The following is a 17,065-nucleotide window of genomic DNA, read 5'->3' as shown; positions in this document are numbered from 1 at the left end:
GGATGGCTCGGTTATGCATTTTGTTAAATGGGCCTGCATTACCTTTCTTTCAAATGTGGTATTTAGAAATTAGCTGTCTGTTTTCAATTCTTTCCATTGTCTGAATTTCTGACAAGCAGACTAAGTTCATGCAATGTAGTAAATTATAATGATCTTGGAAATAGAGGTTGATATAATTTCCTGCTGACCCGAAGATTGGCAAATGCAGTTTGGATTAACCACAGGAAAAGGCTCATAGGATTGAAGCAAATTACATTGTTTCAGAATGCCTTCTCAGAGTTTGAACAGAGATTACTTCTTTATTTTAAATTATATTTAAATTACACATTTTCATCCATTTTAAATCATATAGAAAAAACTATGATTTGAAGAAAGATGAGAAAATTCATCATTTCTCTGGTTGATGTTTTTTATTGTTGGGAAGGTGAGTGTTCTCCCTAAATCTTTGATACAAGTCCTAAAAAGTTCATATCCATTTAACAGGAAATAATTGGGTATCTTTAAGTGGGCAAATAAAGTAGCTAAGAGAAAAGAGAAACCCAACTGTACTTCTTCAGCATCTGATGTGCACATTACTCGCCTTTTATATAATAACACTTCTTTTTATTTCCTGAATTACACAAATGTTTAATTAGAAGGCCATAGGAACCCATAAGGCTCAGTAAATGGAACAAAATTCCTTTACTAATTTTATTTGCTACGTCCTGATAAACAATGTTACCATTTATATAAAAGCTTTGAAATTCTGGCTCATGCAACACAATAGCTTGGTGTTATTGTAAAACACTGGGAAAAAAACAATCCAATCCCACTTTAGCCTAGTCTAGCATGCTGTTTGAACACAATTTATTTTTATGTCTGGGTGTGCTCTTTTGACAGTCATGGGTAAAACTCTTAGAAAGTTATGCATTTTAAATACTTCTGTCCCCCATCCAATTACATGAATTCTGATATTTCCAGATTACTGATTCCTGTAAACCCACAATTTCCAAAGTATGATATTAATATTTTTCAAAACCTGTGTTTGGCATTATTAATCAAATAAATTAACATTCCTTGTTTTTGCTTATCTGACACATGTTTAAATTATGGCACTCTCCCCTAATTCTTTGTCATGTCTCTCAGGCTTAGATCCTCTGTTTCGGAAGCAGGTTAGATGGATTTAAAAGCCCAAGTTCATCCGGTCTTCAGAAACTCTTTGCAGCAGATTTTCAATATTGTGATATAATAGCTAAGAGTTGTGATTTAGAAATATATCAATCTACAATGAAGTTACAGCTTGTATCAGTATACTTTTTTCTAGTAAACTATACAATATGGTTGTAAAATTTTGAGATAATCTATAGTGGTATAGTGGTAGTAAGGATAGCGATGATGATTTATATATTATCTCTGCTTTAGAACATCCCAGTGTAGTAAATTGGGCTGAGTCATTAATGCATTTTTATGTTTAATTGTGGACTTGACTGTGTTTCTCCCCATCCCTAGCTAACCACTTTATAATGTACCACTTTATAATAAGTACTACTTTATAATGCCTTGGTAAGATCACACTTGGAATATTGCATCCAGTTTTGGTCACCATGATATAAAAAAGATGTTGAGACTCTAGAAAGAGTGCAGAGACGAGCAACAAAGATGATTAGAGAACTGGAGGCTAAAACATGACGAACAGTTACAGAAATTGGGTAAGTCTAGTTTAATGAAAAGAAGGAATAGGGGGTGACATGATAGTAGTGTTCCAATACTTATTCTCCAAACCACCTGAAGGCAGGACAAGAAGCAATAGATAAAAACTAATCAAGGAGAGAACCAACCAAGAACTAAGGAGAAATTTCCTGACAGTTGAAAGATTAATCAGTGAAATGACTTGACTCCAGAAGTTGTGGATGATCCAACATTGGAAGTTTCTCAGAAGAGATTGGATAACCATTTGTCTGAAATGATATAGAGTTTCCTACCTGAGAAGAGGATTGGACTAGATAGAAGATCTCCAAAATTCCTCCCAACACTTATTCTGTTATTTATTTATAACCACTAGATTATATTGGCTCTTATTATTTATAAATATTTAAATCAACCTACACTCTTATTCCCAACATCTAAAAATTGTTTCCAATTTATTTACTCTGTATCAAACTGCATCAAATTGAACACTACTGATGTTCCAGCCTTGATCTTTCTGTTCCAAGAAAAATGCAAGCATTTTTGACAGTCTATTAAGAAGACCCCAGGTGGACAAACAAGACATGATAGGGACTTTCTTCCCTTCAAGCAGGATCATCTACGGATTCTGATTGTTGGTTTTATAACCATATAATGAAGCTGGTTAATTTTTAAAAATTCTATTTGTGAATCTTGTTTTGAAAATTTCTGTTTTCATTGCTTTCTGAGGCAGTCCTGATCCTGAAACAAACTAAGCCAAGCAAACTGAAAGCAAGCCCAAGGTAAACATGGGTTCCACTCTAAAAGAAAGCCATGGAGGACAAATATAGCATGAATGAAAGACTATGGCAGGGACCCATAGAGGGAATATCCTATGAGCTTCAATGTCCTCATTCCTAAAATAGCAGTGAGCAGATATACCATCATTAATGCTGGATAACAGCTTGCTAGAGCAGGGGTCTCCAACCTTGGTCCCTTTAAGACTTGTGGACTTCAACTCCCAGAGTTCCTCAGCCAGTTTTGCTGGCTGGGGGACTGGGAGTTGAAGTCCACAAGTCTTAAAAGGACCAAGGTTGGAGACCCCTGTGCTAGAGTACTATTATCCCATCTATCACCCAAAGCTCTAGAACAGAAGAGTAAAAAAGCATCAATCCCAACCAATTCCATACTAAGTTAACATGAAAGAATAATGGTTGGTACAGTTCATAAATGGGATAAGTTTAAATTGTAGTTATAGATTTTCTTCTAAAATGTAAATTTGCTGAGGTCAGAAATTATGGGGAACTGGTTTGTTTAGAATCACAAGCACAGATCAAAAGAAATGAAACAGTGCCCTCAAAGTCACCACTATTTTTTCATTTAATACGCAATACTCTGTCTATCTAGGACCAGGATCCCTTAATAAGGCATGGTGAACTCTGGGCAGGCTTTTTCCTTCTCTCTTGTTTGCACTTGTAAGGTGATTAGAAACAAATGAGAAATGAGACCAAGCAAACTTGTGGCTCATTTCAGCTTCTCCACAAAGTCTATTGCACAAGGAAATGTTATTCTTCATTTTTATTTTATTTTCACATGCTTTTATTGTGCAATAATAAAAAATAAATCTAAGTGGCCTGTAGAAGCAATACACATGCAAAGAAATTATTAGTAAATCAACAAAACCAACAGTACTCATATATATCATCCTCAAATGCCCGCTCATATATTTCCAAGTTTTTACAGCACGTCTAAAAATTAACAAGGTGCTGATCTTCTGAGAGGAACTAATTCAGCAGGAGCGCCAATAGTGAATGGCTTGTGTCTTGTTGCTGAGATTTCTGTTGCTGAGCCTCACACAGGAGGAGACTCAGCATGATTTCTGATTGCTGGCATGCCTTATGAGGCAGACTGTACTTGGAGCAAGCAGTTCCACAGAGAATCATATCTCAAACCAAGTCTTCAGAAGTTATTTCCTGAATTTTGAATTGCACCTGGAAAGAAACTGGTGCCCAGTGCAGCTCCCGTAGCGGTAGAGATAGTACAAGCACCTCCAGTTGTTCCTGTTAATACACAGATGGTACATTCGGTAGCAACTGAAGTTTCCAGCGTTCAATGGGAAGTGATAGAAGTGTGAGTGATTTTTCCCTGTTTCTTCCATCCCAGAAACTGCCTCAGTTGGTGCACCAACTGAAGCTGGATGAAGACTATCCTGGTCATAGTTTCCATTTGCTCTTCCAGGAGCTCAGAACAACCTTGAGATTATTAACCAGCTCCTTTTGGGAATAAATAATTGACCACAACAAGAGCTAATGTTGAAACTATCTCAGAATCAGTTGATTGCTGGAATTAATAAGCTTAACAACTGCTTAACCTTGTCTGGATTGTTTGAGCATCTCACTGTTTGATTTGGGGGAGGGGAACCCAAGGCCATAATAGAGAAGTATCAAAATGCTAGATCTGTTTTATTTTAGGCAGAATTAGATGCAAATCACACAGATATAGATCCTTCAGAGAATCCTAACCCTCTTAGGTGTCAGCATCACCCACAATAAACCTTTGAAACATGCTCCCTGCGGTTCTTTTAAGAAGTAAGGAATGACAACATAGCAACCTCCAGACTGTCAGAAAAAAGCTCAGCAAGAGGTTTAAAAACCCCAGTGTAGAAGAATCCTTATTTAAACTTCAACTCTTTTAAACTAAGCTATTAATTTTCCCTGTGTGCTGAGGCTGCCAGGCTTGGCATGACATGGAAGCATGATCATTGACTTACCCTTGTGGGATGGGATGCTTTGCTGCCTCTGACTGTTCAGCCTTGAAACACTATTCAGAAAAGCATACTTAGGTTCCATTTCTGTTGACATAACCAGTATCCCGGGAGGGGGTAACATTGAATGTTGTGGCTCACCACATTAAAGAAGCTGAGAGCTGAGTATGTGATTGATGCTCAAAACAATGCAAACTTTGTCACCCCAATGCAGAGACGTAGAGTTGAATAAGATGAAGATTTATTGCTAACTGCTTGTATCAGAAAAGGAATCTACCCACATTAGATGCTGATACTCAACATTCAATGTAAAAATAAAGTTACAACATTGAAAATGTTCAAAGTGCTTCAAAAGACTGCAAGACTATTGCAGTCCTGAGGTTAATTGGCAACTTCCTACTAGGACTCATTTCTTTCTTTCTTTCTTTCTTTTTTTGAATTTATATCCCGCCCTTCTCCGAAGACTCAGGACGGCTTACATTGTGTTAAGCAATAGTCTTCATCCATTTGTATATTATATACAAAGTCAGCTTTTATTGCCCCCAACAATCTGGGTCCTCATTTTACCTACATTATAAAGGATGGAAGGCTGAGTCAACCTTGGGCCTAGTGGGACTTGAACTTGCAGTAATTGCAAGCAGCTGTGTTAATAACAAACTGCTTAGTCTGTTGAGCCACCAGAGGCCCTTTCAATCTGAAACTCTGCTTTGATAGGTTGATTCAATAGGAATGTTGCCAAAGCAAACTATCTCTTCAAAATGTTGCCAAGTCCTATTTCATAGTCCCCAAAATCTCCTGATTGGATTGGCACTTGCACAGCATCCAGTGGAAAAAATTCTTTCCTGGACCTCAGCTGCAGTGTAGGTTAAGATGGCATTTAATGGTGCCATCAATTCTTTCTGCAAATGTGTAGGACGATTTAAAATTGATGAGACAATTATGACTAGGGATACTTGAAGGATTCAGCTACACTTCTATGGTTCTAATGTAGAATGATGCTTCTGTGAGTACATATGCAGAATATAGCATTCCCTTGCAGTTCACATTTCTCTAAATGTTAATTATTTAGCGATAGGGGAAAATGGGAGATTATTAATACCAGGGACCCACATACAGTACAATATACTATCTGGATCCATATCCCACTCCCAAAAAGCTATACCCTTTGTTAGAGAACTGATCTGGGTAGGCGATCCTGTTGGGCTTTGATTTCCTAGGTCTGACATGCCTTTTCCTCCAAGGGACGGTAGAGCTAGTTAGCACCCTAACCTGAAATTTTGTGGATCACAAGTCCCATATCTCCTATGATGGAGCTGCTTCTTAAATCCCCAATTACTGACAATGAGGACTCACAGGTATGTCATTTAATGTATTTCTAATCCCTCCGAAGGAACCTTCTGAATGAAATCTTTATGGTTTATAGAGTAATAGCAATGAAATGAAGACTAAGCAGTGAAAGTAGGTGAACAGCAGCAGAATATTAAAGAAAAATATGTCCTTGGTAAAATAATAACCTTACGAAGGAATAAAGGAATTTTCTTTTATGTACACTGAGAGCATATGCACCAAGACAAATTCCTTGTGTGTCCAATCACACTTGGCCAATAAAAATTCTATTCTATTCTATTCTAAAGGAAGAAAAGGAAAAGAGGAATAGATCTACCTATCCTAGAAACCATTTCTGCCAATAATCACCAGTCATCTCCTGCCAACAACTGTGACAGAGAGATTCAGGATCCCAACATGAAGAACTGATGCGGACATAATTTTGCTTTTCTTTTCCACCAGTTGTTAGTATAAGCCTGACAGCTGTCTTTTTTTTATTGTTCTGTAACTAACCTGCCCAAGTGCAGCTATACATTGTTTAACTAAATAAATAGCCTCATTGATGCAATTTACACAGCTAATGAGAAACAAATGAATCACTCAGTTTCTGCTGGGCAACTCTGTGTACAGAAGTGAAATGAATGAGCCCACTTGTTTACAACACAAAAAACTGTATTTTCTGTGTATGTGTAGAACACAGATGGAAAATTAAAAAAAAAATGTTTTTGGCAAATGAGATTAAAAATGTGCCTGATTCTGTGACCCAAGTACTTGAGGGCTGTCTTACCTGAGTAATGCTCATCTTATTTATTTATTAAACTTATATGTCATCCACCTCACCAAAAGTGACTCCAGGCGGCTTACAATCATTCAATAAAAATACCATATAAAACATTAAAACAATAGAGATCTTAAATTAAAAATTCAGTTTAAATTAAATTAACCAAGATGGAGAGGAAGGGAGCAAAGTATGCATGGGGTAGAGACTGATATTATCTAATCCATTAGCTACCTCCAGAATGCCATACCCCCATTGGAGCCCCAGGCCAGTTAGCACGTAGCCAGTAAAGCCTTTTTAGAAGGCCAAAAGATTAGTTGTGGATCTCACCTGGGGGGAGCACAATATTCCAAAGTGTGGGAACAGCAGAAAAGGCTTTTCTTCTGGATGCCACCAGGCTAAATTCCGTGATGGACGGGGTCCACAGAATGTCCTTTCTACCAGTGCGGCTGGAACAGACTACTCCCATTGGGATGAGATGGTTCCTCAGACCCATGCCATGAAGGGCTTTAAAGGTGATGACCAACATCTTGAATTGGACCTAAAAGCAAACTGACAACTAGTGCAGCTCGCAGAACGGTGGTGTAACATGGGCCGTGCTAGGGGCCCCAAGAACTGCCTATGCAGCTGCATTCTGCTCAGTTTATCTTAGAAAGTTTGATGGTGTATTAGAGATGAAAGAGTATCCATCAGTTCATGCAATACGGTAGATTACACTAAAATGAGGTCAGGTTATTTGTGGCTCAGTTCAGCAACTCTCTTAGGTGAATTGAGACCCACATTAAGCTATGATCTATCTTGTTTATGTTATGGACCTGCTCTATAGGTAGTCCTTTACTTGCAAGCTTTTGTTTAGTCACCAAGTTACAACTGCACTGAAAAAAAGGGACTTATGACCGTTTTTCATACTTATGACCATTGCAGCATTCTCATTGGTCATGTGATCAAAATTTGGGCACTTGACAAATGTAATGTATTTATGACTGCTGCAGTCTCCCAAGTTCATGTGATCACCATTTATAATTTTCCCAGCTAAATGCTGTATTGCTTGTACTGTTTTTTGGTTAATTAAATTAATTCTTAACACACCAAACTTTAATTAACAAGTTAGTTGGAAAAGCATGAAGAATAATTTGATATGCTTAATGGCAAAACTTAACTAGCAGAATTGAATGTCAAAGGCATGGAATTTAAATATATCCAAAAATAACCCACACAAGAGAAAATTGAGAAATATGAATCACAAAGACGTTGGAAGAAATATAATCTTTTGTTTTCTTTTACATCAGGAGCTCATCCTGGAAAACTGTCTTCTAGAGCTCCACTTTGTTATTTTCAAATTAAATATTTGTGGACTTTGCGCTTGGAACATTGGACGCTTCAGTACCTGTACCTCGAGAACGTGGATTTTGGCAATCATGAGGATATATCCGAAGACCCAAATCTTCCTTTTATGTATAGCACAAGGGTGTAATAATGTATTTTCTTTTTGTTTGTTTGTTGCAAAAATTTTAAAAAAAAAAAAATTAAAAAAAAAATTAACATCTGGATAACAACCTTGACAGATGCTTCTCCCGGCTTAAATATTGTGAGCTTCTTAGAAGTAATAAGAGAAAATATTAGTCACCGGATCCAAAGTCCCACTTAGACTAAGATGTATAGAAGTAATCTTGTAGTTATTCATTCTTTTTCCAGCTATAACTTTTCATCAAACTCAAGAAACTATTCCTGGAACTCTGTGATCTTTAGGAGAATGCCGTCTCCATCTTAAGAAGTAAGGTTGATAATTAAAGGAAAGTTTCTCTTTATGTGGAGGTGGATTCTAACAAACATGAGAAATATTTTGAGTCTTTTCCATTTTGTACAGCCCTCCATGTGATGAAACAATTTGTAATACAATGAAGCAGTCCTGAACATTGCATAAATAGGTTGAGAGTCTGCTCTTTAATATTTCATTGAAAACTTATACAGTCCTATTGCCCAAATGCTTGTTTTTTGCTATAAAATGAGGGACTTTATTATACAGCTGTTGTATATCTCACACTTTTGTTATTCTTTCTCTTTAACTCAACTTCTAGCATTTTTGCTAGAAGGCTGTGCTAGGAAATGTTATATTTTTGTATGATTTTAAAAATGAAACTTCCAAAGTTAATTGAATCATAAACAGTATTAACTTTCAAAAAAAAAAAAAAAAAAAAAAAAAAGGCATGGAATTTAAATATATCCAAAAATAACCCACACAAGAGAAAATTGAGAAATATGAATCACAAAGACGTTGGAAGAAATATAATCTTTTGTTTTCTTTTACATCAGGAGCTCATCCTGGAAAACTGTCTTCTAGAGCTCCACTTTGTTATTTTCAAATTATGCTGCCAAGTTTTCTTACTTATTTTTCTTCTCTTTTCAGCCCTTTGCATTATGGGTTGTTCATAATGCTTGGTTTCAATTTTTTAAAATAAAACTTAAAGGTTAAAACATGTTTGTTTTTAAAAAATCAAGTCTCAAGTAGCAATTATAAAAAAGAATCATGGATTACTGCTTGGAGTATCAGATCTTAATCAAGACTGACTAAAGGCTCATCTCAATTACCCACCTGCTGGGGCAAACCCCTTTATATATTGCAAATGCCAAGTAACAAATCAACACTTAGGCTAACCAGCCATCTGATGGCATTTGAAGCATCAAGACTCTGTCAATCAACCCACAAGAGACACACTTTTGTTTTGAAAACATACGCATTTGCATTATATTTTTGTATTTCCCCCCTTTTTTCTATTATTATTTTGAAAGCAAAAAGTTAACACAGAAGAGACAGATTCAGTAGAAGCTAAGTAAATTAGCAGAAAGTAGGGTGGGCAATGATAGACCTGCCAGCTAATTCCATTTGTCTTTCCAATGACACCAAGAATACTAACTGTGAAACACCCTAAGTTTATATTAATAATAATAACAACAACAGAGTTGGAAGGGACCTTGGAGGCCTTCTAGTCCAACCCCCTGCCCAGGCAGGAAACCCTACACCATCTCAGACAAATGGTTATCCAACATTTTCTTAAAAATTTCCAGTGTTGGAGCATTCACAACTTCTGCAGGCAAGTCGTTCCACTTATTAATTGTTCTAACTGTCAGGAAATTTCTCCTTAGTTCTAAGTTGCTTCTCTCCTTGATCAGTTTCCACCCATTGCTTCTTGTTCTACCCTCAGGTGCTTTGGAGAACAGCCCGACTCCCTCTTCTTTGTGGCAACCCCTGAGATATTGGAACACTGCTATCATGTCTCCCCTAGTCCTTCTTTTTGTTAAACTAGACATACCCAGTTCCTGCAATCGTTCTTCATATGTTTTAGCCTCCAGTCCTTTAATCATCTTTGTTGCTCTTCTCTGCACTTTTTCTAGAGTCTCAGCATCTTTTTTACATTGTGGCGACCAAAACTGATGCAGTATTCCAAGTGTGGCCTTACCAAGGCATTATAAAGTGGCACTAACACTTCACGTGATCTTGATTCTATCTCTCTGTTTATGCAGCCCAGAACTGTGTTGGCTTTTTTAGCAGCTGCTGCACACTGCTGGCTCATATCTAAATGGTTGTTCACTAGGACTCCAAGATCCCTCTCATAGGTACTACTATTGAGCAAGGTACCACATATACGGTACCTGTGCATTTTGGTTTTTTTGCCTAAATGTAGAACCTTACTTTTTTCGCTGTTGAATTTCATTTTGTTAGATAGCGCCCAATGTTCAAGTCTGTCAAGATCTTTCTGTAATTTGAGCCTATCTTCTGGAGTGTTGGCTATTCCTGCCAGCTTGGTGTCATCTGCAAATTTGATGAGTTAAACGCCAAAATACTCAGTTGCTGCACAGAAGGGATCCTCTTACATTTGCATGATTTTAATATGGTAAATTGCTACCATATACCATTCTGTGGTACCACTCAGTCCCTATAACCTGAGTCAATTTAGCCCAATGTTTTCTACCTGGTTGTCTGACATATTGGAAGGAAGGACATTTTTCTAACAGGGGTGTAGTCTGTTATAGAGGAATCTATCCCCTTCAAAGAGGCAACTAAGGAATATACCTAATTCTTAGAAAGGGAATAAGTAGAATTGTCCCCTCCTCTTCTGATGCAGTGTCTTGGATTTGAGACTCTGAAATGAAAATCTGCACCTCATCACTGCTAAAAATATATATATGGAGAAAAGTGTTTTTGAGGGTTCTACAAAGTTTTAAGATGCACAGGGCATTACTCAGTAAAACATTCACCTACATCTGGCAAAGTGCTCAAAAAAGGATATTGATCTTTTAAAAAAAATACTTTATGGGTTGGCTCTCTTGATAATCAGCTGTTCATGTAGCTTGGGCTCTGGGCTCAAATGAAATGTACCATTAACCCACATTGGTTCAACCTGGGCTTGTCCTGTCAGTGGGAGAAAGAGAAAGGTTAAGCCTTCGACACTGATACTATTTACTTGCTGTTAGCTGTCCTGTGGTCTGAGCATTTTCTTCCCATTTTTTTGATCCCAAATCAGTAAACAGATTGTCCTCGACTTATAACGATTCATTCAATAACTGTTCGAAGTTACAATGGCACTGAAAAAAATGACTGTTTTTCACAATTATGACCCTTGCAGTGTTCCCATGGTCACAGGATCAAAGTTTGGATGCTGGCAATTGGTTCATATTTATGATGGTTGCAGTGTCTCAGGGTTATGTGATCCTTTTTGCGACCTTCTGAAAACCAAAGGCAACTTTTGTATGCTATATTTAATCTGTAGGTACATCATTCAATAATGGTATTAAGAAGTGTCGCTGCTGTTAATAATTCAATTTCTTCTTTTCCCCTCTTGCTTACCAATAAGAACTCAGGAAATTCAAAACTGTTAGAATAATGAAAATGAAGAAAGCTGATTCATGAGAATTTTAGTAGACGATTATACTGAATGCTTTCCAACATACTGGTGACTTTTCAATAGATTATAGTTACACTAAAAGACAAGAGAGAATTCGAGTGCTAAAGCTGAATGTCAGCTCTTCCATCTTATGAAAAGATAAGCTTTGCATTATTTAAATACTCTTTGCAGTTCATTCTCCCAAAATAATTTCTATATTCCTTTACTTAACAGTTTATGTAAAAACAGTTTAAACAAAGATAAGCACATTCACTCATTCTATATGTACCACACTATGGTCCTCAAATAAAGGGAGAGTCCCTTAGAGAAATGGAAGAGGTACGGTTTCTTTGACTTGACTTCAGGCGGCTCACCATAGCAAACCATTCAAAGCTCAGTTTTAAACACACTTGAGGAAACTGCAGAGCAAACAATTTTGAGCAAAAGGGTATTTAGCTAAACACAGTATTATTTTTTAAAATGGATTTTTATTTAGGAACATATATGCAGCTGTACGCTGAATGGCTCAGAGCTGTGTACATAGATGAAAACTAGAGGCGTATTTAGGTCTGTTCACTGCCCAAGGTGTTTATAAAAAATAGTAAAGGCAGGATAAAAAAAAGAAATTAATAAAGTATGTAGTATAATGCCACTGACCAATATGGGTAGACATCAACACCTAAAATTATCTCCCGGTGTCACGTCTTTATGTATTAATGGAAATCCATTAAGGAGAAGAGAACAAAAGTTAATCTCTAATTACAAATATAATCAAAGTTCTCCTCTACTGACCACTCCCAATAAAAGAGGTCCTAGCATTACTAGCCCAAAGACATTCTATGAGCCTCTGCATTAATCCATCTCTCTCCATCTCATCCACCCCTTCCATCTCTAAAGTCTCATTACTACATCTGTTCCCCAATCTATTTAATTTCATGTATTTATTACATCTATATAGCCACAGACTGTAACTCTAAGTAGCTTACAATTATTTACCATTATTTATATAAATGGAGGGGTGCCATGGCTTAGTGGTTAAAGACACTGAGTTTGCCAGCTAGAAAGCTGACAGCCTGGGTTTGAGACCCAAGTGCTGTGCGACAGGGTGAACTCCCATTACTTGCCCCTGCTCTTGCCCACTTGGCAGTTTGAAAACATGCATATGCAAATAGATAAATAGGTACCACTTTGGTAGAAAGGCAATAGTGTTCCATGCGCCTTGGCAGACAGTCGTAATTTATTTCAGCAAAGTATTTTACATAATACCAGTTCTTTTCTACAACTTCAGTAGCTTTTTCTGAATGGTTCTTACTCAGCATGTGACTCTGGGAAGCTAACATGCCATTAAAAATAATTAACAAAATTAAAACATATTGTACTCAGGTGGACTCAAAAGCACATAGTTACTCTTCCAAAGCAGCAGACCTATTGTTGGTAAATGGAGGATTAGATTCAGTCTAATCTTCTGATAAAGGAATTTCACTTAAATAAGCTGCCATTTTTAGTGAATAAATGAGGAAAGATGCTTGTTCTGAAATCAGTGGGTGATGGCAGTAATAAATTGCATGAAATAAGAATAATATAGTATTACGCCATATAAGATCAACGTATCACAGATTTCATAAGTGGCTGAAAAGAGATTGGGCTTTTTTATTGCTATTACCATTTAGCAAAAGTTACAGCTCTTAACCACTATAGGACATCATAACTTAAAAACAACATCTGTAAATAGAATGTATGAGGTTTTTTTTAAAGCATAAACTCTTATCTTAATCTACTTATAGCAAAGATACCAACTGAAAGAAATGGGTCTAGAAAGCCATCCTTTTAATACACAGCTGGCTGGGTGACTTTGGACCAGTCCTTCAGCCTATCCTACCTCATGGGGTTCCTGCTACAGGTAAAATAGAACGCAGGCCTATTAGGCTTGTTCATTGGCTTGAGTTATATATTTAAAAAGCCTAATAAAAATCTAATAATAATAAACACAGATTGTGCAATTGGGTAACATAAATATTAACAATAGAATATGTGAAATGGTAGCATTTTGCTCTATTGCCTGATCTTTATTCACCATCCAAAGTTAAAAGAAATCAACATTTCACCTAGCTAGTGCCATCAAGCCATAAACTGATTTATTTACATTATTATGCCTCCTCAGATGCCTTGTTTCCCATCTTTTTGCTTCCCCTTCTGAAAAACAGAACTAACAAAAATCCCATTTTCTCCCTTGAAAGTACTGTAATTGATTTATTTATAGAAAAATACTTTGTCTCCTGCCTTAATTTGCTTCTCCCTCCTCTATCTACCTGAAAAAAGAAAATCCCAATTCCTCCTGCAAAACAAGAAAACAATTTACCGATTTACACAATAATGCTTTTCTATTCTCCCTTCCTATGCTTCATATAGTCAACAGATTTTTTTAAAAAGAAAACCTTTTAAAGTCATTTCTGCAGGAATTAAATTCTGAATCACACCAATAGCGAGAAAGATCCCACTGCTACTGTGACTTTCATTCACCTAAAGCAGATTAAGCATTACCATTTGGCAATCAGGAGGTAGATGTTGAGTTCCAGACAGCAGACACTAATTAAACTACTGTACATCCAGGCAGGTTCTTTGTTTGAGCCATCCTAGGCGCTTCCTTTAACCAGAAAAACAGAGGCGAGCTAAGTAAAATTTGGCAGAGCAATCCCTTAGTCCTCAAGGCTTAGTCCCTACATGTATTTTAATCATGGAAAGAAATGTTCTGGCAAAGTTTTCTTTCAACTGTCTCTTCATGATGATGCCTTTATCTTGTTCCTAACCAGAGTTCAGATAGCTTTAATTCAGTTTTCATTGTTCTGGTGTTAAATATTGCTTATCCTCATAAAAGAGGCAACAAACCCAGGCAGTTTTACAATAGGCAGGATTAGATGTGCTTTGACAACTATTTTGTCAGTGTCCCAGTCAGATAATTAGGCACTGAGATCAACCAGGTATCTGTTAAACCACTTTGGCTGGTGTGGATGTGGTTCCTGATTTGTGGCTCCTGGTGCAAGACTATTTTGGCTTAGAATGCAGCTGTGGTCTACCTGTGGTCTCTCCCTGTCTTTGCTGTGCCTTCAGTTCAGAGATTTGGCTTTGAAAGAGTAAGCCGCACTTAGCCTGATTCTTCCAACCAGCAGAAACATTTGTGTGTGATATGATACGTTGCTAAATTACTGATCTAGACATCTCCCAAAACTCACCTATCTGTCTATGGAGATCCTCAGTCTTTGGGACAACTCACCTATCCCTTATTCCCATTCCACTCAGGAGAGTGATTGAAAGTTATTTTCCTACCAATCAGTGAGGAATACAGTGGAAAGTGGGAAATACAAAGCTGGAAGAGGCCACCAACCGCATTACTTAACTTGCTTTACCTATCGTAAATGAAGACCTGATCATGTGTTGGCAAACTAGAAGACCTGTTACAGATGCAGAATAAGGATCAGTGGGAGATAGGTGTACTGTATGTGTGCAACTGGTGGGTACTGCTTTGAGATGACAGTGAGAAAAGAACCCCAGTTATATATACAGATAACAGAGTTGGAAGGGACCTTGTAGGTCATCTAATCCAACCCCCCGCCCAAGCAGGAAACCCTACACCATTTCTCACAAATGGCAGTCCAATCTCTTCTTGAAAGTCTCAAGTGATGAAGCTCCCACAACTTCTGAAGGCAAGCTGTTCCACTGGTATAGCTTTTGTTCACACATCTGACCTTCCATTTCTTTATAGTTAAATAAACATTCAGATTTCAAATAGATATAATTGTCAAGAAACAATTTCATATATACCCACTCTAAACGTTAGAATAAAATATTACTTTCTATGGTTGACTGGGAAATGGGAAATAATTGGGAACTGAGGGGAAAGAACTAAGCTCAAAGAAAAAATACTGTTAAACAATATGGCAATGAAAGGATGTAGACCAGTCAGATGTTTTAATCAAAAACTATGTAGTTCTTCACTTGATAACCAATTCCCAATTTTCCTTTATGTTGGTTGCACAGTCAGCCAGATGTTTAGATTGGATTTGCCCTTTTTATGCACTTATCCAGTCCTTCCCAAGGACCTGGGATAGATAGATGTTGTTTGATGGTGCTAAAGGTATCATCGCAATATTATTCTTGATCATACTGTCAGCCAGATGCCTAGATGGAACACACGATCTCCTTCCATTCCACTCCGATCTGAAATGTATACAGGTAGTCATCATTTACTTTGGGACCAAAATTTTGTTTGCTAAGAAAGTTGATGGTTAAGTGAGTCATATCCAATTTTATGAACTTTTTTTTTGCTACAGTTGTTAAGCAAATCACGGCAGTTGTTAAGTGAATCATGTAGTCATTAAGTAAATCCAGTTTTTCCCATTGACTCTGTCTATTGAAAGCTGGCTCTGAAAGTCACAAATGGTGACCACATGGCCCAGGATGCTACAACTATCATAAATACATTGCCAGTTGCTGAGCATTAGAATTTTGATCAGGTGACTGTGGGGTTGTTTGTTAAGTGTGAGGACCGATCATAAGTTATTTTTTTCCCATTGTAACTTCAAACGGTCACTAAATGAATAGTTGTAGTCAAGGACTACCTGTAGTCTGAGAAGGGCAAGTGGTATAACTTAGTCATTATATTTGCAGATGCAATGCAGACATTCCTTAAATGACCTGCTCTCCTGCTTCTCCTCTTCTCCTTTTCAAGTATTTCCAGAACCTGTGTGGGAAATAAGGTTGCTGCTCACCCGAGAAGAGGCAAATTAAGAAGAGCCAGCAACTCAAAGAACTGGAGTCATACATCAGCAGCTCCATGGCAACACATTCATCCCCATGGCTGCCCAGTAGCACAAGTAGTAGAATTTCACTGATGGGTGGAATGTAACAAATGGAGTCAGGATCCCAGCTGTTTCTGCCAAAGTGCAACCAACCCACTCTCTGAATCCTTACATTGTCGTTCTTTTGTTCAATAGAGGACAAAAAAAAAAATACTCAATGGAGGGTGGGTTTTTGGAAGGGGGATGGTAGATGAGGGAGCAAATAAAAGGCGAGATCATATAACACAAAAGCTTTTTCCTGATCCTGGGAAATTTATTTTTTAACCATTTTTAAAGAACTAATTAATTACTGAAAGGTATCACATGTCTTGGTTCAATAAAACCAATATTCATTTTTACTGTTGTTGCTGTTGTTCAGGTTGACAGATTCTCCTCCAAACACCTCTCATGTCAAACAAGAGAGAAATACTCAATCTCCCTAGAACAGGGGTGTCAAATTTGCGATGTCACATTGTCATCAACGTGACGTACCACAACTTTTTTCCACTTCGCTAAACCGGGGGTGGGCTTAGCCAGTACGTGAAGCATCTGGCCTGTGGACTGTGAGACCCCTGCCCTAGAAGGTCCCCTTTAGGTCCCTTTGTCTCATAGCTGTAGCAAAGTTTCTGCTGCTAGTCTCACCTCATGACTTCAAAACTACTTGTAAATGACTGTAAGGAAGATCATCCAAGAGGAAAACCTGGTTATGTTTGGCTTGCAGGTGTTTTCCTTCTTAGATGGTCAACACAGGCTAGAGCAGGGGTCTCCAACCTTGGTCCCTTTAAGACTTGTGGACTTCAACTCCCAGAGTTCCTCAGCCAGCTTTGCTGGCTGA

At 37.5% G+C, this 17,065-nt stretch overlaps 1 protein-coding gene across 1 annotated transcript in view; it reads left to right on the top strand.

Annotated features, from left to right (window-relative positions):
- The window catches only part of LOC131195536 (quinone oxidoreductase-like protein 2), a 32,849-nt gene extending 26,434 nt beyond the window's left edge, over window positions 1–6,415 (top strand). The window contains exon 10 of the mRNA XM_058177521.1: window positions 6,043–6,415. Coding sequence (XP_058033504.1) covers window positions 6,043–6,099 — 57 coding nt within the window. The 3' untranslated portion in view covers window positions 6,100–6,415. The remainder of the gene's footprint in view (window positions 1–6,042) is intronic.
- Window positions 6,416–17,065: the final 10,650 nt, after the last annotated feature.

Source organism: Ahaetulla prasina, chromosome 3 (genome assembly GCF_028640845.1).
Source record: "Ahaetulla prasina isolate Xishuangbanna chromosome 3, ASM2864084v1, whole genome shotgun sequence".
NCBI lineage: Eukaryota > Metazoa > Chordata > Lepidosauria > Squamata > Colubridae > Ahaetulla > Ahaetulla prasina.
The sequence above is the reverse complement of the archived record's forward strand: the minus strand, read 5'-3'. Positions and strand labels throughout refer to the sequence as shown.